Source organism: Panicum virgatum, chromosome 2K (assembly GCF_016808335.1).
Source record: "Panicum virgatum strain AP13 chromosome 2K, P.virgatum_v5, whole genome shotgun sequence".
NCBI lineage: Eukaryota > Viridiplantae > Streptophyta > Magnoliopsida > Poales > Poaceae > Panicum > Panicum virgatum.
Window position 1 is genome coordinate 47,668,251 of NC_053137.1, and position 24,165 is coordinate 47,692,415.

At 47.2% G+C, this 24,165-nt stretch overlaps 2 protein-coding genes across 10 annotated transcripts; one reads left to right on the plus strand and one right to left on the minus strand.

Moving 5' to 3' along the window:
* Window positions 1-2,322: 2,322 nt before the first annotated feature.
* LOC120680854 (dipeptidyl aminopeptidase BI-like) lies at window positions 2,323-14,776 on the minus strand. Of its 9 annotated transcripts, none has more exons than XM_039962467.1 (13): window positions 14,109-14,775; window positions 13,436-13,658; window positions 13,204-13,345; window positions 12,918-13,115; window positions 12,509-12,643; window positions 12,117-12,245; window positions 10,723-11,126; window positions 10,187-10,403; window positions 4,288-4,478; window positions 3,716-4,029; window positions 3,301-3,339; window positions 2,909-3,158; window positions 2,323-2,819 (listed from the first exon to the last, which is right to left on the minus strand). In XM_039962467.1, the coding sequence occupies exons 1-10, from the start codon at window positions 14,644-14,646 to the stop codon at window positions 3,849-3,851; spliced, it is 2,358 nt and encodes a 785-aa protein (XP_039818401.1). In that variant the 5' UTR covers window positions 14,647-14,775; the 3' UTR covers window positions 2,323-2,819; window positions 2,909-3,158; window positions 3,301-3,339; window positions 3,716-3,848. The 9 variants fall into 9 exon arrangements, with proteins under 9 accessions (XP_039818401.1, XP_039818379.1, XP_039818413.1 ...); XM_039962445.1 differs by having other exon boundaries at window positions 3,301-3,591; XM_039962479.1 differs by having other exon boundaries at window positions 2,323-2,718; window positions 2,750-2,804; window positions 2,909-3,591.
* Window positions 14,777-18,763: 3,987 nt separating this feature from the next.
* On the plus strand, window positions 18,764-22,821 carry LOC120680912 (probable N-succinyldiaminopimelate aminotransferase DapC). The gene is made up of 2 exons (XM_039962492.1): window positions 18,764-18,968; window positions 21,363-22,821. Exons 1-2 carry the CDS (start codon window positions 18,801-18,803, stop codon window positions 22,509-22,511), a joined length of 1,317 nt encoding a protein of 438 aa, XP_039818426.1. The 5' UTR covers window positions 18,764-18,800; the 3' UTR covers window positions 22,512-22,821.
* The last annotated feature ends 1,344 nt before the right edge of the window (window positions 22,822-24,165 follow it).

A 24,165-nucleotide genomic window follows, 5' to 3' on the forward strand; every position in this document is an offset into this window, starting at 1 on the left:
GCTCGGCGAACTCTTAAACCCTAGAAAAACGAAAAGGGTGGAGCGGGAAACTGACGCTTTTGCCCCCCTGGGGGACAAGACTCGCAGCTCGCAGGAGCCAGAGCAAGCGGCGGGCAAGGGGGGATTATGGCTATGGAGAGGGGTGTTTGTTAGTCTCAAAAAAAAACAGAGAGGGGTGTTTGTTGCTAGCTCTTCTTTTTTTAGATTTTGTTACTAGCTTTTGGAAAGGAGGGAGCAATGCGGTGACCACTCGACTCGGGGACGGACAGGGATTACGATCGGGTTGGGTCGGACCTGGAAGAGCATGTTGCGTCCGACTCGGCCTCGGGCTCGAGCTTCCGGGGCGGCGGCGATGCCGTGCGTTCAAATTGGAAGCCATGGCACTGCGGCTGAAAGAATGAGAAATGCTGACAGCATACTACCCCAAGCAAGAACCAGTCATGTTTCATGATGTAGCCAACTCAACTACTCAAGTGCAGGGCCGGCCCTGTAGTGTTGGCAGGCGGGGCAGCCGCCCTGGCCCCCCAAATCGCAGGGGCCCCGGTCATGTATGCATGCGGTATATATATATATATATATATATATATATATATATATATATATATATATATATATATATATATATATATATATATATATATATATACACACACACGAAGATCCAAACTGTGATATGCTATCAGCCCAATAAAAACTGTAAACAATCAGTCCATCGACACTAAGACCCGCCCATCTTCCATTCTTCCTGTGACTAAAAAAATCTTACATTCTTTCTAGCGATGCTGCCGAGAGGAATGCCTGCGTTCTCTGTCAAAAGAAAAAGAAACGCCTGTTTGCCTCGGCTCCTCCTCGGCTCTCCGACTGACCGCCTCTTTGCAGTACGCGTGACGCCACAACGGCACAACCGCGCCCAAATCACAGATCACCTCGCTCCCTCGATCAACTTTGCAACTGATACAAACTAGTTGGATGTTTATGTTTACTAGCAATTATGTTCGTGCGTTGCTACGATAAAGTTGTTATAAGTATCGGATACGTATTAGTGCCCATACATTAGTTTGTAGGGATCTACGTGATCAAGTCGTGGACGGAGGGGGTTAGTCCGACTCACATACGGGATGGATTAAGACCCACCTATCAATAATACGAGACGGACCAAACCAAAAATTTAGGTGGAAACCTTACTCCCTTTAGAAACAGGTATAGATATAGATATAGACTAGCATAGTACTAAGCGTTGCTACGAGTAATATAATAGCTCTATATAATACCATCAACTTTGTGTTTATTCACCTTATGTATAAGTCGTGCCGTGATTGTGCGAGATATTGATTCTTTGTGTTCCAATTGATTTGTCTGGGTTCCAATTAAAATTAAGATTGATTTGTCCGAACTCCGATTAACCAACCAAGCAAACATTGATTGCTTTAAAGTAGTAGAGATAGAGATAGAAATCGAAAAAAATTCTCTATTTGACACTCCCAAAACTGCTAATTCTTTTCTTGGCCCTCGAAAGCTGAATATTTCCTATTTGACACTCCTCCAAACTTCATAAGTTATTGATTTAACTTATGTAGTGCATGCTAACAGACTTGGTCAAATAGGGAATATTCAGCTTTCGAAGGTCAAGAAAGGAATTAGCAGTTTTGGGAGCGTCAAATAGAAAATTTTCTCATAGAAATTAGGAGCCTTTTTGCCCCGGGCCCCAAGAAACACAGGGCCGGCCCTGCTCAAGTGATATGCTTCCTTTCCTTATTTTCAAAAAAAAAATTAATATGCTTCCTGAGACCCTGAACCTGAGTGCAGCAATGATAAACTAGATCAAATCGACGGCCGACAGATTTAAAGCTCCACAACTTCCTTGGAAACATTCGAGATAATGGTCCTGACTCCTGAGCCCTGGCGAATGTGGAAACATTCGGGTCTGATTTAGATGAAAAATTCAAAATTCGGGTCTGATTTAGATGGAAAATTCAAAATTCTAAAAGTGACCCATTAAATGTTGCGACACGTGCATGGAGAATTAAATATAGACAAAATAAAAAACTAATTGCACAGTTTGTTTGTAAATTGCGAGACAAATCTAATGAACCTAATTAGAATATGATTAGACACTAAACTACTACAGTACCACATGTTCTAATGACGAATTAATTAGGCTTAATAAATTCATCTCATAATTTACAGTCGAATTATATAATTTATTTTATAATTGGTCCATATTTAATATTTCAAATGTGTACCAGAATATCCGATGTGATACTTTACACCAAAACTTTACAGCATCTGAACAAGGAGAGATGAACTGGCTGCCAACATACGGAGAAACAACATTGGTTCTGTCCATGCTCTGAAAAGTACACTACGCAAATGTGGTCCGGCTTGCGAGACGTCAACACAGTGACTGTCTGAATTGTAACTTTGAACAAGTGAAATTCAATACATCCAACAATGAGATAAATCATATACATAATTAAATTTAGAGATGAAGATCATAGAAACGTATTTGTACAACAGATCCACTTTCGACAGACGAGTGCTTTCCACCCAAGCCTCCAATGCATTGGGCTGACACGCCTGATTTGCAAGCATCTCCAGCAGATTACCTATACCTCATCCCAATACTAAAAACTTGTTCTTTTGGTAATGGGAGGTGCTCCAGCAAACTAACAATCCCATTGCCAATACCAAAAAAAAATGGCAATCACCAAAACACACCTCCCTCTTGCTCAAATGTAGGGAATTTCACCTCCCTCTTGCTCAAATGTAGGGAATTTCTCTCTCCACACTATCCTTTGTGTAATCTGCTATAGCATTTGCTACCAAAAATGTAAAAAGTATTATTGGTGATGGAGAGAGAAAATATATAGAGTATGAGAGATAAGCAATCCGCTGAAGATGTTCTTACCATTTCCAGATGCTCCCCATATTGAACAAAGCATCAGGTTACACATGCCCCCCTCTTTTGCCCTCCGATGGCCATTCATAATCTGTCAGGAGATTCAGGATGAAATTGTAGCTGCTGACACATATGTTCTGTTTGTCTGCTTCTGCCATAGTGCCCGTGGCCCAAACTGCAGTGGTACATTCGGCCGGGCTTTGTCTGAGTCAAATTCTACTCCACCTAGCCTCCATTTTAGATACCAGCTCTTTCAAATCTACAATATGAGATTATTATGGTACTATTAACTTGATGCAGCAATCAATGTCAATTCCCATGGTTGAAATAATGAAGAGACCAAAACTTGATTTGATGATAACTAATTTATGAGTTGAGACATGTCCATTGTAGCAGCATACCAAAGGCAAATTTCAGCATCAAGGAGGGCATGTCAACACCTAGTAGCAGTATACTGTGTCAATTGTAGCAGCACACCAAAGGTAAAATTCAGCATCTAGGAGGGCATGTCAACACTTAGTAGCAGTATACTGTGTGTTCTGTGCACTTGTCGAACATCAGCATGCCCCTTGAAATAAGTAGATTACAGTTCTCCAAATTCAATTTTATCTAACCATGGTGGCAGACAACCAGACCAATTGGGAATTGGTCACATGATTCAAGGATATGCACATATGATTTCATCAGGTATTCTGGGGAAAATAATATAAGAGAACAAATCAGGTTTATTTACTGCCCATGCAAGATATTTCACAAATATTCACAAATTTGTCATACAAGATATTTCAGACAAGTAAAATGTGTTAAGTAGGGTACCTCATAAAAGCTCCACTTAATGGATTGATACTTAAGATTGTGTTGCATGTAGAGGATTGCCACCACAGCCTGTCAGCCTGAGCTTTGCATCTTTGAGCAACAGGTTTTTATCCTGAAAGATAAAACCTGCTGATCACACATTGTTTACCATCTTGATTAGGAAGGCAGTCTCCAATGCTAATTCCTTAGTCTGCAAATACTTGCTTTCTTCTACAACATCTGTAGTCAAATTGAGAATCACAGGCCGCTCTGGATCATATAGAGTAATTTCACGGACTTTTGCAACCCATTTTGCTGCTTCCCATACACCAAACCTATCATTTCAAATGTAACAAAAGTTTTAGTTCCAAGTTTTGACCAAAAGTAGAAATTAAGTGCTATGCAACGTAAGGGGAAAAAGGACAAATTGTTTCTATTTGCATATATCTGGCATTAGAATATAGCAAAGAGTAAAGACTACAATGCTGGAATGTAGAAAACGATTAAAATGATGGAAATTGCATGCTCTAGTCAGCAAAGGTCCAGGCCACGAGAGAAGTAACTTGGTGCCCAGGAAACTGCAAGTCACATACCTTGTATTAAATGATGATGCCACAAACACAGCTGGGTAAGGAACATCCCTCTGAATGTTGTCATAAGGAGAATACTTTCTGATAGCAAGGAACTCTTCATGGTCCACAGGGAACCCAAATTCTTCATAGTCAATGGCTGTAAGAGGTAGAATAGGATGGAGAAGGGTGCTGCAAACATCCAAGAAAGGGACCTGGGGGAAAATATGAATGTTGCGGAAATGCAGTATCAGTACAAACATCAGATTTCATAATAACACATCTGTGAGAGAGAGAATAGGAGAGAATAATGGCTTGTATTCCTCCAAACCCTAGAAAGTTGGGATATATAGTTCCTATACATGGGCCTCTAGATGGGCCTCTATACATGGACTCAATATACACCAACACCCCCCCCCCCCCCCGCAGTCTGAACTACAGGCGCAGCGGTGTTCAAGACTGGACAACAAGAAAGCCAACACCCCCTGCAGTTTGAACTACCGTCGCAGCAGTGTTCAAGACTGGACAAGAAGAAAGTACAAAGGGCAAATACCCCCCGCAGCCACAACTAGCCACCTGCTACGTTGAGGCTGGAGCGAAACTCCGAGAAGGTCGAGGAGGGTAGTCACTTGGTGAAGATGTCGGCAAACTGGGAGGTGGTCGAGATATGGAGTACCCGAACATCGCCTATGGCGATCCTGTCGCGCACGAAGTGTAGGTCGATCTCCACATGCTTTGTCCGCTGATGCTGAACAGGGTTGGTGGAGAGATACACGGCGCTGACGTTGTCGCAGTAGACGAGCGTGCTCTTGGCGAGCGGGTTGTGAAGCTCCGCCAAGAGCTGTCGTAGCCAGGACACCTCCGCCACGCCGTTAGCGACAGCACGGTACTCCGCCTCGGCACTGGAGCGGGAGACAACCGGCTGCCGCTTGGACGACCAGGAGACAAGGTTGCCGCCCAGGAAGACGGCGTAGCCGGAAGTGGAGAGGTGAGTGTCCGGGCAGCCAGCCCAGTCAGCGTTGGTGTAGACCACCAGCTCAGAGGTGGGAGAGCGGTGAAGAACCAAGCCGAAACCAACAGTGCCACGGACGCAGCGGAGGAGACGCTTCAGTGCAGCAACGTGAGACTCCCGGGAATCATGCATGTGAAGATAGACCTGCTGAACGGCATAGGTGAGATCCGGCCGGGTGAAGGTCAGGTACTGCAAGGCGCCGGCAAGGCTCCGGTAGTCAGTAGGATCAGCCACGGGATCACCCAGATCAGCAGACAGCTTCGCCTGAGTATCGACAGGAGTGGAGCATGGCTTGCAATCAGTCATCCCAGCCCGCTCCAGAATGTCGTGTGCATACTGCCGCTGGTGAAGGAACAGACCAGACGGGCGAGTCTTAACAGTAACGCCCAAGAAGTGGTGGAGCTGACCAAGATCCTTCATAGTAAACTCCTGCTGCAGAGAGAAGATGACGCGCTCAAGCAACTGTTGACTGGAGGCGGTGAGCACAATATCATCAATATAGAGCAGCAGGTATGCAGTCTCATCCCCACGGCGGTAGATGAACAGAGAAGTGTCAGCCTTGGCCTCGGTGAATCCCAAAGTCAGCAAGAACATGGTGAACCGAGTACCAAACCCGAAGAGCCTGCTTCAGACCATAGACGGACTTGTTGAGCCGACAGACCATATCCGGACGACTCGAGTCCACAAATCCCGCCGGCTGAGAGCAGTAGACTGTCTCTGACAGAGTGCCGTGAAGAAACGCATTCTTCACATCCAGCTGGTGCACGGGCCAAGAGCGAGAGAGCGCAAACGAGAGGACCATGCGCACAGTAGCAGGCTTCACCACTGGACTGAAGGTCTCATCATAGTCCACACCAGGCCGCTGAGTGAACCCCCGGAGAACCCAGCGAGCCTTGTAGCGCTCCAGTGTGCCATCAGCCCGACGCTTATGCGTCCAGATCCACTTGCCGGTGACCACATTGCAACCAGACGGACGCGGTACGAGGTCCTACGTCTGGTTGGCAAGAAGAGCCGCGTTCTTCTCTTCCATCGCGCGACGCCAGTAAGGATCCACCAAAGCGCCACGTCTGATTGCGGCTTGAGACGCCATCCGCCGAGTCACCATGTGATGGATATGCCGAGGATCCCAGTGGACGACTGACGGGTGGTACACCTCCGGCTCGGCTCGAGAGCGAGTCGGCGGCGGCGGCTCCGGTGTAGATGGCGACGGCGACGACTCCGGTGTAGGCGTCGGAGGAGCCTCTGGAGTCGGCGTCGGTGCCTGCGCCGAACGACACCGGTACACCTGCACCTGCTGAGCGTACCATGCAGGTGCAGGGGAAGGCATCGGGGCCGCGCGTGGTGCAGCAGGAGACAACGGGTCCGTGCGCGGCACGATCGGAGGTCCGGGGGCCGGGCGTGGCGCGACCGCGGGCACCGGGGCTGCGCGTGGCGCAGCAGGGATCACTGGAAGCGGTACCGGTGTCCCGGGAAAACCTGCAGGGGAAGGAAAGACAGGTAAAGGTGGCTGAACCACCGGGTCAGTCGGAAACAGGGACTCCAGCTCGGGGTCAGGAGAAGGTGTGGAGGAGGTGGAGTAGGGGAAATCCGACTCGTCAAAGACGACGTGTCGGGAATCAGGACGCGGCGAGAGGTGAGGTCAAAGCATCGGTACCCCTTGTGGTCAGGGGAGTAACCAAGGAACACACACCGAGTCGAGCGGGGCGCCAGCTTGTGAGGAGCAGTGGCGGAGGTGTTAGGATAACACGCACACCCGAAGACCCGAAGGTGGTCGTAGCGAGGAGGGGTACCGAAAAGAGCGTGATGTGGAGTGGGAGCAGGAGAAGCAGTGGACGGAAGACGGTTGAGCAAGTAGGTGGCGGTGTGGAGGCTCTCAGCCCAGAAGCGGGGAGGCAGAGAGGCCTGGATTAGAAGGGTTCGCACGACGTCGTTCGTCGTGCGAATCATCCGCTCAGCCTTGCCGTTCTAAGGAGAGGTATACGCACAAGACATACGCAGCTGAACACCCCGAGAGAGGAAGAAGGAACGGGAGGTGGAGTTATCGAACTCACGCTCGTTGTCACACTGGACGGCCTTAATGGTGAGGCCGAACTGAGTGGACACCCAGGCAAAGAAGTGGAGGGGTGGGAGGATCTCGGACTTGGCGCGCAAATGAAAAGTCCAAGAGTAGTGTGAGAAATCATCGACCACCACTAGATAGTATTTCTAGCCAGAAAGGCTGAGAACAGGAGAGGTCCACATGTCATAGTGAACAAGATCTAAGGCATGCGCAGCATGCGAAGAAGAAGAGGCAAAGGGAAGTCGAACATGACGACCAAGCTGGCACGCATGGCAGAGGTGCTCAGCAGGAGCCATAGTATAAGGAACATCTGTACTACGACTGAGCTGAGCCAGAACGTCGCGGCCGGGGTGACCAAGACGGCAGTGCCAGGTGGTGGAAGACGGCGTCGCGGCAAAAGCGGCAGACGAAGAAGGCGAGAGTAGTGCAGCGGAAGAAGGAAGGCGAAGGGTGTAAAAGGGCCTCGTGCTGTCACACCGGAGTAGCGGACGCCGGGTGGCCGAATCCTTTATAGTGAGGCCAAAAGAATCAAACTCGACGGAACAAGAATTGTCAGCTGTAAACTGACGAATGGAAAGAAGGTTATAAACTATTTGAGGAGCAACAAGGACATTGGGAAGACGAAAAAAACCAGAAGCAGAACCCACGGCGGTGACAGGGAGGTGGGCGTGTGCACGGGAAGTCTGGCAGCAGGGGCGGTGCCAGGGGCCCCGGGGAAGGCGGATCCGGCGGCCAGGGCGGTGGCAGCACACTGGGGCAGCCACCCGGCGGCGGCGGCAGCCTGCGTGGCGGCGGCCCGCACGGCCTGCGCGGCGTGCGTGGCTGGCGTGACGGCGGCCTGCGCGGCGGCGAGGGAGGCGGCGGCCTGCGAGGCGGGCGTGGCGGGCGCGACGGCCTGCGTGGCATACGCCCACGCGACATGCGCAGCGGGCGCGACGGCGGCCTGCGCTGCTTGCGCGGCGGGCGCGACGGCGGCCTGCGCTGCTTGCGTGGCGGGCGCGACGGCCTGGACGAGCTTGGCCTCGTGGTCCCGCAGCACCTCCTGCGCGCGCTCATGCGCGGTAGCAGGGGCGGCGCCGGGGGCCGCGAGAGGCGCCAGGGCGGCGGCGGGGGGGGTCCGGGGGCGGGCGGCGGCTGCGGCACACCGCGTTAGAAGGGTCGCGCGGCGGCAGCCACGCGCCACCAGCACAAGAGGCAAGGAACGACAGCAGGGGCCAGGCACCGGCCTCACCCGCGGCCGCATCCCCCACAGCAGAGAAGGCAGGGGCGCGCCGTGGGGGCCAGGCGCCGGCTGCACCCGGAGCGGCGCCGTGGAGGGCCAATCCGGCACCACCAAATCCATGTGGCAGCTGCGGGTGCGCCTCCGCGTCACGGCGCGCCCGCGACAGGCGTGGATCGGGCCCCTCGCCCGCGCCCCTCGCGCCCTTAGTGGCGGCAGCGGCGGCAAGGGCAGGCAGGGTCGGGAACGGCGGCGGCTGGGCGGGTACAGGGCCGGGAGGGGCGGCGCCGGCACTCCAGCAGCCAGCGTAGGGGCACTTGGGGGCGGCGTAGGGCGCCCGCAGGGCTCCCAAAGCAGAGGACGCGGCGGCGGCAACACGCCAGCAGCCCGCGGCGAGCAGGTGTGGCGGCTGAGCGCGCCGGCATAGGGGCGCTCGGGGCCGGCAAGGGCGGCTCCCAGAGCAGAGGACGCGGCGGCCAGAGCAGAGGAGTCGACGGCCGAGATGCCCAGAGCAGGGGAGCTCGCGCCCAGAGCAGAGGGAAAGAAAGAGAGGGGAGGGAAGGAGGAGAGGGAAGGGAGGGGCGGCGCCGGCGGCCGGCCAGCCATGGAGGCGGCGGCGGCCATGAGCTAGGCTGATACCATGTGAGAGAGAATAGGAGAGAATAATGGCTTGTATTCCTCCAAACCCTAGAAGGGTGGGATATATAGTTCCTATAGATGGGCCTCTATACATGGGCTCAATATACACCAACAACATCTTCGAGATTTCAGAGACAAAAATGTAATCAATGTGGCAACTTCAATCTCGACGAAGAATCCAAGAGCACTAAGTTGCATATTGCTAATCTGCTACTTGGAATTATCATAAATCACTTTTATCCGTGGCTTAATGAAAGATATCAGCATAAAATGAACTAAATGCAGCTCTAAGTCTGTAATGTGTGGCTGACTCATATAGCTTTTGTAGGAACTGTAACTTCAACGACCAATAAGACACAAAAACAAAAACTCGACCGGGTTCCCGGTCGAGAAAACCCCCCAAACCCTAGCGGCGCCAGCGAGGGAGATCTTTTTACCCACAGCCGGAAATTCACCCCACGCGGGGTTCGAACCCCAGACCTGTGGGATGCCGGAGTGCTTCAACCAGTTGGTCTAGCATGCTTTGGCAACAAGACACAAAAGAAAGGAGTCAATTTTTGCAGTCATAGTGCAGTGGAGTTCTAAAAAAGATGCTTCGTTTCAGATTTACTGTGGACAGTATGGAGCAAAATGCAATCATGCAATGATCTTCCCAGAAAGTTTCCATATTTGCCATGAGATATAGGAAACCTAATTCTGTGCATTTTCCCCTGAAGACAGTATGAGAAGATCCTAACTTACTTTGGAAAAAGGAAACACATATTGATCAAACTGCACCAAAAGAAGGTATTGCTGTCTCTTGACATGCTTGGTTTCATCTGAGGTTTCCACATCTTATAGGTTTTTTAACAATTCAAGTGCAGTTTTAGGGGTAGTTGGGAACAGAGCATATCAAAGTGGTAGTATTTTCCAGATGCGTCAATTAAGGAATGTCTAGGCAGCACACACAATATTTATTCTTCCAAATATACACATTTAATTACATATCATATACCTTCAGAACAGCAGCGCGAAACAAATCTGGGCGAGTATTAATTGCTGAAGCCACCAGAAGCCCTCCAGCACTATATCCCCATCCAGCAAGCTTATTTTCTTGTATGATACCCTTTTCAAGAAGAAACTCTCCACAAGAAACGAAATCACATACAGAATTCATTTTTTTGGTCCATGAACCTTCTTGGTGCCACTTCTTACCATAACCTCCACCTCCCCTGAAAACAAATGCTTTAAGTAAATAACAATGCACACCATGAAAATTTCAAAAGGCAAATTCTGGAATTTTGTAAAAAATGGCATAAGCTATCTGGAATTTTGTAAAAAATGGCATAAGCTACCATGAATCAACAAATATTTAAGCTCTTTCTAACATTTACATGTCATGTGCAGAAGTTGTCCATGAAGAGGATGGAAATTAATATGAATCTTCCCAAGTTTAGTTCAGAGTATCTTTTGAGCAAGGATTCATTAGTTACTTAAGAAATATAGTTAATTATTAATATGCAACAAAGTAGACAAGTAGGCAAGACATACCTAACATCAGCATAGGCAATCACCCAACCGCGATCCAGTAAGCTCTTTAACTCACTGCGCCAACGTTTATCCAGAACCTCACCATAAGCACCATGTCCGTGAAGTAATCCTGGATTTCCATCTTGCTTATGCTTCCGTGAATATACTAAAGTCAGTGGAACCAAAACGCCATCCTTTGATGGAACATCGTAGTATTCACAAGCATAGTATTCAGAGAGTTCATTCCAAGCACAATCTTCAAAACCTTCAGTTGGAAAATCAGCTCTATCTGAGGATAACCTGCCTGTATTTGCAGCAAAAGCAGTACCATACAGTGCTTTTGTTCGTTCATGAAGCATGTTTTGTTGTTGTACTATCTGCCACTTTCCATTCAATAAGTTGTAGTCAACAACAGCATCAGGCATCTGCAAAATGATAAACTTACTGTCAAGAAGAAAATGCATTGAAAAACATGGATTTCATTATAGTTCCAGCGAACACAACGGAAAGACCAAAAGCTTAAATAAGAAAGTTGACATCAGCTGTAAAGCTATGAATGACTAGTCTTATTGCAGCAAGTACCCAGATTGCAGAACGAGTGTCAATATAACAATTGAATTATTGGTTCCATTAGACATTAGGCTAACATAGCAAACCAGAAACAGAACAGATGGCATTCACAAATGTGGGATCTCACAACGGATAATGTGTAGAGTTTTTCCCACATGGTTCTAACAGAATTACTGACAATATCATTAATAAATGCGTATATTCATATAGGCTCAGCACCAATAAGCATTATTGAAAAAAATAAAGATACAAACATAATTGATACTTTAGGATCTCTTAGAGACAGTGAAGAAAACTACATATGTAACACAGAAAAGCACAAGCAGATTATCAAAAGAGATACCAAGTTGCTACAAATTCACCACGTTATAAGGACATGGCATCAGACTCCAAACATTGATACAGTTAGTGTTGCAGGGTGACATTAATTGGGAAGCACATAAAATGCAAAACGTTGAGGCAGCTGTAATATATGACAAAGTTATGATAGAGAAATGCGAAAGCAAAATACGAATAGCTTCTTCCATAACTACATCATCCATCCATAATGATACTATTAAACTTTAATGACAACAGAACTAAAGCGAACCCAGAGATAACCCATTTCAATCTTCCATGTAAATGATGACGACAATTAACGCAACAAAACAATGCAATGAATTTCAGGAATTCATACAAAAGAGAGAAGGAGAACAAGGCAGTACTATTGGACGTAAATAAAGTACTCAAAAAGTACAAGTTAATTATTTCTACACTTGTTGAGAAAAGACTGCATCTCAAGACGGGAAAGACTACTAAAAGGATGACAGAAAGAACTAAGAAAAACATCAGATAAATATGCATACCACAGGTGACGATATTGTGAAACGCATTGTTGAGGAATAATAATCATAATTTGGCCCAGATACAATCTGACACACATCATTGGGAAGGGGCAGGTCGAATGGATGGAAATCTGATAGATGAGCAGGTACCTGACAAGTTAAATGGACGAAGATATTTAAGCTATTCCATAATGGTACATGTTTTCGTAAGAATCATGACTGCAAAATATGTGTCACCAATAAAAGGAAGTTTTTCCAGCCAGATATGAGAATAGTTCTCGGATATCCAATAGGTGGAATAACTAAGGGGCAAGTAAATTGATAGCGGGTTTTTACAATGTGCAAGACCATCAAGAAATTATAAAATTTCTCCATATAGTTGCCTCGCAGATAAGGACAAACAATTCACTTACATTGATGCCTTCAGTTAGAGGCAAATTAATTGCACAAAGTCTAAGTTTTCTCCCTTGTCTCAAAGTGAGCACCATATGAGTATCACAAAAATCAACATCTTCAAGAATGACACCAGGCTCCTTGATAAAAACATTCTGGTTCAAACATCAAAAGTGAGTAAAATTGAATGAATGAAGACACTTATCTGGACTTATTTTAAGCAGAATATATTCATACAGAAATTATAACCAAATCCTAACTAGCTTCGTTAAACATGACATGTTTATAATGCATTTACCAAAAGAATATTAAAAGTACAACAATATTTTTCTTAGAGCTGCTTACGTATCTACAAAGGAACTGCAAATGTATATCTAGAAAACAAGGGTTCAGAAAACAACATAACATAGCAGGTAATTTATTTAAAACCTTCCAATTCTTAGGCCCAGGAGATTCCACATCAGACTGCATTAGATAATGTGAATCAACAGGGACACCTTCTCTTGCAGCATCTGTAAACAAATAAAGGTGTCCGCGATGATGTTCAACAATGCAATGAACTTGGGATTCCCCTTCCCATGCAAGTTTCATTTGGGACAAGGGATCAGAAGATTTTATTAAATACACCTGAAAAGAAACAAATAGGCATGAGAAGAATTCAGCAACCGAAGGAAGAACTAACGGTAGCAGAGATAAGGTGTACAATAAACAGTACCTTTGAATGAATGTCTGAAAAGACATTTAATGTTATATACCGAAAATCCTTGGTATGCCTGATATTTAGAAAAATATTCTCATCAGGTTCTTCCAAAATGAGAATGTCATCCTTGTTGGATCCAATCATGCTGCAAAACAATCTAAAGAAAAAGAAAAATTAAAGTTCTACTCCAATAAAATAAAGCACAGGTGAGCAGTTCGAAGAAGAAAAATAAAAGAAAATCACTAACCGGTACGGCCTTCTTTCCTCATTTGTAACAATATAAACCAATGCTTTCCCATCCATAGCCCATGAAATATTTGATACCCGATCAGCGCGAGGCTTATCACACAGTGTCCCTGTTACTAGGTCCCTGACCATTAAGGTGAAGGAGTCCTTATCTTTGTCATACATTGTGTATGCAATGAACCTGTGATCTGGAGATACTTCAGACAGCTCCTCATATGAGTATCCTACATGTCAATATTTACATATAGCTTAATGATCTGTTCAATGATTAGAGAAAACAATAGAAAAACTTTTTCCATTCACAAAACTATAGTGTTCCATATCTACAGTGTACTGTGTTGAAAATGTATGCACCTAACACATACAAATCTCAGAGAATGTTTTACAGATAACATATTTTTCATAAATTCTCTTATAACAGGAACACAGGCAAAATGTAAGGCAGCAAACACAGCACGCACAAACACTCGCAGACAACAGTTCTACATTAGATAAGTACAAAACACTACATGATTGAGTGATAGATAACAATAAGATAGCATTGAAAACGTAGTTGAGGATAATGAGATAGTAAATACATTGCAGGACACATCAGCTGTGGCATATAACAGCAACCAAAGGACGAGCCCTCGAAAGGAACTGGAATTGAGGCGAAACTGTGTCACGGTAGTTACCTCCGAATCGCTCGGCCTCCTTATTGTAGTCCACCAATTTTTGCTCGATGCGCTTCCCAGCCGTGAAGTCAAACCCAGCGGAGGGGTCACTGTACGAGACAAACTCGCTGTGGAGCTTAGCGGAGCGGCGGCAAAGCACGGGATACTGCTTGCCCTCGTCCGCGCGTCGGTAGTAGAGCCAGGGACCCCAGCGGACGGGCGGGGTGCAGGCGTCCGTGGCGAGGCGGGAGGCCATCTCGAGCTGGAGCTTCCGGGCGAGGCGGTCGGCGCCGCAGGCGGCGAGGCAGGCCTCGGCGTACTTCTCCTCGGCCTCCATGTGGACGTCCATGTGGCGCATGGCGGCGGCGTCGGAGAGGGCGCCCATCCAGGCGTAGTTGTCGTGCCACGTCTCCCCGTGGATGGAGACGGGGTCCGGCTTCTGCGGCGGGCGCGGCGGGTTGGGGGGAGGGGGAGGGGGCGGTGGGGACGAGGGCTTGGACCGCCGGTGGGCGTGGCGGCGGAGCAATAGGCGCGGGAGGAGGTCGAGACGGCCGCGCATGGTCTACACAGCTGGAATGGTCGGTGCTGGGGGGGCGGCTGGCGGGGTGGTGGAAACCGGACGCCGCCGGAGGAGAGGTTTTTGGTGGGGTTTCGGTCTTGGCTTCGCCGGATTCAGGCGAGGATTTGGGTGACAGCGGGATGGCAGTTGGTTGGGCTTTTGGGCTGGTCACTGGAAAGTTCAAGACGCGGGCTACTTTGGATGTAGTAACATGCAAAGGCCTGTTAAGGCATCTCAAGGATATTTCCTAGAAAAAACGAAGGGATTACAAAGATCTCTAGAGTATCTAAACAAAATATATCTTTAAAAGGTGATTAAATAGAAAATTGACAGTGCATTTTCTGGATTAAATTTTCTATAAGTTTTTTTCTTCAATCTTGCTCTCGTATTTTGAGGTTCAATACTAAACAAGGCCCACAGATCGGCTGGGCTGAAAAGCTGCAGCCGCAGCACAGCAGCTCGGCTTCAGCAGCCCCAAGCGCCTTGTTTGGTTTGGAGGTTAAAAAAAATTCATGCAAATTTTCACATATTTGGTTGCAACTTTTTTCATATGTTTGGTTGCAAAGTCAATAATTGCTTCTTGCATACAACTTTTTCATATATTTGGTTGCAAAGTCATCTCTTGGGTCCAGTTTCAGCACTGTAGCAACCAACCACATGGTTTTCTTGCTCAGGAAATTTTTCCCCCCAACCCAACCAAACAAGGCCTAGCGTGTTGGATGCTGGCATGCTGCAGCAGCGCTGCAAACGAGCACAGATCTTGTTTGGTTTCACAAACTTTTTTTCAGTCCCTGTCACATCAAAAAAAAATTTACTATATTTTAATATCAAATAAAATCTGTTTATAAATGTTTTTTGAATGCTGAGTGCTAATTCGCAAGACGAATCTAATGAACCTAATTAATCCATAATTTGCCACAGTAATGCTAGAGTAACCATTCACTAATCATGAATTAATATACCTCTTTAGATTCGTCTCGCAATTTAGCCCCGGGTTCTACAATTAGTTTTATAATTAACTTTTATTTAATACTTCTAAATACTAAAATTCTCTTTAATGTGACATAGACTAAACTTTAGCCCCTCAAACCAAACAACCCCTGAGTGTTTTGGACACGTCATCTTCAAGGCAAAATTTTGTACCACAGTATTTTATAATGCGCAAAAATATACGAATAAGAAACCTGGTGCAAATCTCTTCATTACATTTCCAATGTTCATACTGAAAACATAAAAAGTAATTTGGAATCCAAATCTAGAATGATGATAAAAAGCAATTTGGAATTCAAATGTAGGATGATGAAGTAAGTACAAAGAGTATCATTTATTTACAATTAGAGGGAGCAGATTGGTTGACAAAGACTTCAGGATGTCCACTCCACTTCATCATTGCTTAGACCATTCCCAGGGTTGCATGAGCATTTCATGCACATTAAATAGGGTGTCATAGCACCATTTTAGATGATGTGGCACTATATTAACAAGGAGAGTGATGAAATGAGTTTTATGTAGATGAAATCATAGATGTACAATTACCAATTCTTGATGAGTCTTAGAATTAAATGTGATGAGAGCCTATGAAATAGCAAATACGAAACAATGCATTGCGGAGTGAGTTTCATTTGAATTTTGTTGATGTAGCACTCTTGAAAACAACAAAATGAAACCCTCCATTGGGACTAGCCTTACAAGTCATCCGAGTGCACCATCCAATTTGGACACCTCTCTTTAATATTTGTTCAATTGGACTAACCATCAAAGGATTTGTTCATAGAAAGGATTTGACTCCACGCATAGAAAATAGTTATCCATATTTGATTCTACTTTTTTTGAAACTTGCTTATTTGAGAAGTAGAATTTTTTGATAAATCATTGCATGGAGAATTTGTTGCCTTAATAAACTAGGTGTCTTAATAAACTTGCTGTTTGATCATTTTGATTATTTTCACTAGTTAAAAACTCAGGACTCGAGCCGCTTAGGGAATAAGTGAGGTGCATATTGTTTTCCTACTTCTTTGCTAAAAGTAAGCAAATGGTTTCCGTGTGATTTTGCAATTCTTTTCACCTATAAGCCGCTAGCAGAACCAAATAGGATATTGTTTAGATCAATTCTAGAATGTGTGGTTGAATCACAGTAGCTATTATTACAAGCTGGGAAGGGTGAACTCATGGGAACTTCACAATTTCACAATTTAAAGGTTGGTCGATTGTAAAAGGTAGACCACAATCTTGATGTTGGTACCATAGGTTTGATTGTAAAAGGTGAACCATAATATGGTATGCTGAAAATTAGTATGGGCGAATTCAAGCAGGCTGAACTTCTCATGGTGTCTAACGAATTGACGTCATTGTCTCTGCCGCTTCATGAAGTAGTATTGACGTACTACCTCCACCCCAAACTACAATTTATGTTAATTTTTCTAGACACATGTATACTTAGAATACATAGCAAGAACTACATATTTAAAAAGTTAAAATAAATTATAATTTGGATGGAGACAATACATAATCATAACGCAGGGCCATGTTTAGTTCCTAAAAAATTTTCTACAGTGCCCCGTCACATCGAATATTTGGATATATGCATGGAGCATTAAATGTATTTGATAAAATAACTAATTACATAGTATGACTGTTTCATATAAGATGATTTTTTTTAAATCTATTTAGTCTATAATTAAACATTAATTGATAAATAGTAACAAATGTGCAACAATACCAAAATTCAAACTTTTCACAAACTAAAACACAGTCATGTCGGCGACATAGGTGGGGCAACTGAATTCATGGCGTGCAAAGGTGATACAATTTTGACCCACAGACCTACCCTGTCAAGCCCCCCCCCCCCCCCCCCCCAAAACAAACGGATACAATTTTGACCCGCAGACCTACCCTCCCGCACAATGACAAAGGGCCCCGTAAACCATTGGCCCCACTCGTCATCAGCGGTGACTCATCCAAACCTCGCTGTCAGCCCCTTCCCCACATGTGTGCCGCGGCCCGCGCCTCCCACACCACACTGACCGGAGGAGGCCGGGGCGGCGCACCCACTTTGGCTGGGGGGCAATCATGAATCTGGCTAGGGCCGGGCATTCGGGAGGAACCGAACCATTCAGTTCCCTTGCAAGTTCGGTTGCTATAAAATAGGAACCGATCGGTTCTTTTCAAAGGCAGGAATCGAGCCAATTCGGTTTCGGTTAGTTCGGTTCGGTTCTCGGTTCCAGCCCAGAGAACCGAACTTTCCTAGCAAGCAGCGCACACCGGACAACAGGAGCTTGCCAGGGCACTGGGCAGGGCGGCCGGAGCGCCGCGAGCCCGAGGCTGGGCTGATGCAGGTGGCGGCATAGCGCCGCGCGCTGGTGGAAGTCGGTGGTCGCGAGCGTTGGGCGTTGGCGGGGCCGGCGATAGCGGCTTCTGGGCCTCTGGCGGTCTGGCAGGGGCGGCGGGCGCTCGACGAGGGCGGGGGCCGAGGGCGGCAGGCGCTCCCAGAGGGCGACGGGCGGCCGGCCGCTCGCCGGGGACGGCGCGGCCGTGGCGGACGCCGGACGGCGCGGCCGTGGGGGACGCCGGACGACGCGGTCGCCTGGAGATGGGGCTTGGGGGAGGGGCGGACGGCGCGCGCCGCGGACCGCGAAGATGGGCGGACCGCGGACGGGCCGCGGGCGGGCGAGACCGCAGGGGGCAGGTGCGCAGCGTGCCTGCGCCTGCACCGCGGCGCGAGACGGCGTCGGCGGGAGGCCGCGCGTTTGCGGCTGCGAGACGGCGTCGGGGGGGGGGCGACCGCGCGACTGCGCGTCTGCGCCTGCTCGAGGCGGCGGCGGCTGCGGGGCCGGGGGGTCGGGTGAGGCTAGGGTTATTGCCGGGGGTGGGCTGTGGGCCGTTGGCCTGTTGTTTTGTTGATGGGCTTCATGGGCTGCCAGGCTGCTAGGTAAATTCGGTACCAGCTCGGTACTTCGGTTTACCGAGGTCCAGAACCGAAAATACCTCGGTAATTTCGGTACCTGAGAAGTCGGAACCGAACCTGGAACCGAATTGTTCGGTTTCGGTAAATTCGGTTCGGTTCTTGATAAATTCGGTTCGGCTCTCGGTTTTCGGTTTTTCGTGCCCAGGCCGAAATCTGGCCGCCTTCCCCTTGCCACGCCCGCTGCAATGAGATGCCATTAAATTCCTCCTCCGCTTTCTCCTCCTCGCTGCTCCGCCGCTCGCTCCGCGCGTCCCTCCGGAGGATCTCCCCGATGGCCTCCGCCGCAGCCCCCACCTCCGCGCCCGCCGCCGCCGCCGAGAACGGCGCCGCGAAGGCGGCGGAGCAGCGGCCCGTGCAGGTCGGTGCGCTCGCTCTCTTCACCTGGCTTATCGGGTTCCTTCTGCTGTGATTTGGTCGGCGCTGTGTGTGTGTGGCTATTTCAGCATACGGGTGTCAGGAGGTTGGAACTCAGGGGTGCTTTGGAGTGACGGGGAGCCGCTGATAACTGAAGCTTATCGCACCGCGGGCATTTTGATCGGTTTAGTGCAGTTACACTTACATATAGAGAACTTATGCGTAACCGTTAATATGTTGAGCTGACCTTCTACTTGAATTCATATTACTGTTGTGCGTGTAACTGCATGTAGCATATATTCTGGAGTATCTCAGTATACTGAAGAGCAAGAGCTCATAGAGTCAACGTTAACATTTTGATGAATTGGCACCACCGCTAGTGTGGAACCCGACTTGGGTGTGCCAGATATGTTGGAGCAACTGAATCCATTCAAAACCATCTGTCTCGCTACAGCTCAAATAGCACGCAGTAAAGCAAAGACCAAAGAGGGAAGCTATTTGTCGCTAACAAAAAAAATTGTGCCCAGCATTTCCTCAAACTATCTTGGTAATTGCAAGTTACCATGCCATTAGTCAATACAATCAACCAAAGTCAAGTGGATTTTTTAGTTTATAGTTTTCAGTTATTACCATGCCATTAGTCAATACTAGAAAGGAAAAGTAGCGGAATTGCTCTCTATAGGAGTATCGAATTCCTATCTTTTCTTTTCTTTTTTTGCTGCAACCATATTACAGACGTTTCTACTACGCCTATACTTTGTGACGTCCGTACCTGTTCGTTTGCTCCTTTTCTGCAATGTTCTGTATTGTTATCTCTCCATCTGCTACTTCTTTCTGTGTTTATCAGACCTCTGAAAGATCTTGCTATTCAGTAATTGTTCATATTTTGATATAGACCTGATTGCTGAAACCAGTCAACCATCTGAATCTGTACCCGATCAGGCTATTAATTCCCTATGCATGCCATATTCTTCATTGCCATGAATATGCACTCAATAATGTTGTATGACAACTGATATCTCCATTTAATATGTGCACTCCTCTTAAGAACATCCGTGGCATAACATTTGTAGCAGTTCAGTTTGTCTCCTTTGTTAAGAATTGCTCTGCTGCTACATTCAACAAACATAGGCATGATGACTAGAAACAATGTCAATTATGTGAGTTTCCTATTTCATCATGGCCAACAATCTGCCTGTATGGAAGTTTTTGCCCTGGATGATCTTTTCTTGGGACCATAAAACCTACTCTCTGACACAGTGAGGTTATCCTGTAGATTCTGCGATTTATCACTCAAGTTGACAAAGAATGCAATTATCGAACAAAATCATGCTTTATTCGCTGTATGAAACTTTTGAGCTTTTTGGTACATTGTTTTGTGTTTTGATAAATTTATTCCATGGTTCATGCCCTCCTTGGAAAAAGAAAACCTTGGCATCATTTGACATGCCTTAAGTTCATGAATTTGAAATAATTCACTGTATCAAAAGCAAGGCATATTAAAATAATAAAGCTCAAGGCTGTCAACCAATCTGTGTTTGAATATTTGCAAGACACAGCTGAAGCAAGGCAACTTTCACCAGGAATCAATACTCTTCATCCATGTGGAAATTATTGAGACGACTTATTGCGATGGCATAAACTCTAGGGTCATCTGGACTTTCATTATATAGTCCAGGCTAATACTAGTCCTAGCTAATTACAAGTAAAGTCCTACTCGGATAAACAAAGGAGACCTATTCAGATTATAATATCCTAATCCTAATCTATTATGACTCGTACTCTAACAATCCAAACCTCTGGCGAAGGGTTCTGAGCTAAAGCAGATAGATAACACACTAATGCATGGTTCATAGCTAGGTATAAGATTTCTTAAAATAAAAACTACTGATCCATCCTTAGGTCACGGTTTGAATTCTTAAAGATTTCTTGATGTTGTCTCAAACTTAGAAAAATAATATGTTTTACCTTTCATCTTGACAGGAAAATGATCTATGTAGTATTCAGATTTATTTACAATTCATAGCTTTTGAACATGACCTGTTCAATAAATATAAGAGGATAGCTAATGGGTATTTTTTTACTTGCCAGCCTAAGGATTCATATAGTGTCCCTGGCTGATTATTTATAAGATATGCCATTATCAATTTCCATGGTCATGTACCATTGTGTTGAAGTCCAGCAGACCTGATGTGAGAATGTTTTCTTTTAGACATAATACAGTCAAACGAAATTCCTCTTATGCATTGATTTTATTATGTGTGTCCTTGTATCAGTGTAAGTTTACTTGTAGTCAGTACAGATTACCTTGAGCTTGCAATTTAGCGGATTCTCCATTGCACGGTGCAAAACTACCCTGAGCATGCAATTTAATCCACTTTTGGTTTCTCCATTGCAGGTTGCAAAGCGATTGGAAAAGTTCAAGACCACAATTTTCACTCAGATGAGCATGCTTGCCATGAAGCATGGGGCAATAAACCTTGGCCAGGGCTTTCCGAATTTTGATGGCCCAGACTTTGTGAAAGAGGCTGCTATTGAAGCTATAAATGCTGGGAAGAATCAGTATGCAAGAGGGTTTGGTGTGCCAGAACTGAACTCAGCTATTGCTGAACGGTTCCTGAAGGACAGTGGTTTGCAAGTTGACCCTGATAAAGAAGTCACTGTTACATCTGGATGCACTGAAGCTATAGCTGCAACAATACTGGGTCTCATCAACCCTGGTGATGAGGTGATATTGTTTGCTCCATTCTACGATTCATATGAGGCTACACTGTCAATGGCCGGTGCCAATGTAAAGGCCATTACCCTCCGTGCTCCAGATTTCGCAGTTCCACGAGAGCTAAAGGCTGCAGTCTCCAAGAACACCAAAGCAATAATGATAAACACACCGCACAATCCAACTGGGAAGATGTTCACAAGGGAGGAACTTGAATTTATTGCCACCCTCTGCAAGGAAAATGATGTTTTGCTGTTTTCTGATGAGGTCTATGACAAATTGGCATTTGAGGCTGATCATATATCAATGGCTTCTATCCCTGGAATGTATGAGAGGACTGTGACCATGAACTCTCTAGGCAAGACATTTTCTCTTACAGGATGGAAGATTGGGTGGGCAATCGCACCACCTCACCTGACATGGGGTCTAAGGCAAGCACACTCATTCCTCACATTCGCCACCTGCACACCAATGCAAGCAGCAGCGGCGGCAGCTCTGAGAGCACCAGATAGCTACTATGAGGAACTGAAGAGGGACTACAGTGCAAAGAAAGCTATATTGTTAGAAGGACTAAAAGCCGCAGGGTTTATTGTTTACCCATCAAGTGGAACGTACTTCATCATGGTCGATCACACCCCTTTCGGTTTTGACAATGACATAGAGTTCTGTGAGTATTTGATTCGTGAAGTCGGCGTTGTTGCTATACCACCAAGCGTGTTTTACCTGAACCCTGAGGAGGGGAAGAACCTGGTGAGGTTCACCTTCTGCAAGGACGAAGATACGCTGCGGGGCGCGGTCGAGCGGATGAAGACGAAGCTGAGGAAGAAATGAAGCGCGGGGAAATTTCCATGTGGCTGGTGATTGCTGAATAATCTGCTAGGTTTGCACACTGCGGCCGGATGCATGTACTACCCTTTTTCTAGCAATAGTTATCCTGTCGGTGACTTCATACCTAGTGTCTTTACAACTTGTCCGTGTAAGGAGATGGTGATGGATCAGGATAGCTGCCGCTATACCTTTTTGTAGCCTACTGAACAATTTGCGGCCGCTATGCGTTCACCCTTCTCAACCTATCCCGTCTCCAGACCTGCCAATAAACTGATCAAACCAAATCCTTGCAACAGTGACTCTGTTCTTCGCCCTTTTCTTCGAGCGCTCTCAAACTTCTGACCTGTCAATGAGAAGATAACCGAGCGGCAACGATCTATGACGAACCATTCTTTATTCACCTTTTTATGGCCGTATAAGTTTGATCCCCACCAGGCCATCAGGTTGAGTTGGGGTTTGCTTTGTTGTGTTTGTATTTTACTACCCAAATTCGGTTGTGATAGAACTTAGACGAGACGAAAATGAAATATGGGCCGGCATCAGACCAGTACCCGGCTCAGATCCTGGTAGCGTTCACGAAACAGTTAACAACGGTCGCCCACCACACTCCACGCGCTACCCCCCGGAGAAACTCGTAGCCGTGATCCTCTCTCCCTCTCTCTGAACATTGGTGAAATGAGCATGAGCTGCTGCATCCACCCGCGGCGCACAATTCCGCACCGCGGCGCGGCACCTGGTCACATCTCCATCCATCACCCCACCTTGACTATCCTGCCCCAACCAAAACCGCCCGGACAACGATCGGAAAGACGATACGAACGAGCGCGACGACACGACGACGGGGGAAAAAACACGCATCATCCAATCCAACCACACGAGGCGCGTGCGCCCATGCGGCCATATTCCCCCCTCCCGATGCCGATCCCCACCTCCCCCTGCAGGTTCACACACACACAAGTCACGCTCGCGGCCACGCCGCCGTTCATGTCCGCCCCCGCACACCCCCTCCCGGACAGCGACCGGTACAGCGAATAAAAACATTATCCCTCCCCTCCCATCGGCGTAGTTCGTTGGCCATGTTGGGGGGCCCTCGTCAACCCCACCGGCGCCGGCGTCGCCCTGGCAGCGCTCGAACAACGGACGCTGCCTGATCGAAGCCCAATCCGCCGGGCAAAAATAATTTCTTGTCCGAGCTTACGCGCCGGACAAGATCTGTGTACTTGTAAACGGCGTGTCCCGGCGTCGCCGCATACGGGCGAGGCCGCGGCGCGGCATCATCCGGCGCTGGGGTGGTGCCCAGGCCAGGCCCGACGGCCTTTCGCGGCGCTGGGTGCCGACCTCGCTAGCTCACATCACATGCTCGGAGGAGTGGCGTGGATGGGGGCGCTTGGACCGTGGACCTCGATTGAACGGGGTGGCACGGTGCCGTGGAGTGTTCCAAGACCCTGGTGTGTTTTTTTTCCCCCTCCCACGAGGTGTGTGCGGTGTACTGCGGAGCAACCCTTCCGTGCAGCTCCCGATTAGTTACTTGATGGAACAAAAATAATAAAATAAATAAATAAACAGAGTGCAGGTCCCGAGAGCCTGCCGCTGCCAGCATCGAGATGCAATGACCAGACATCCCGATTATTCTAAGCCGGTACTGTAGCGCACTGGC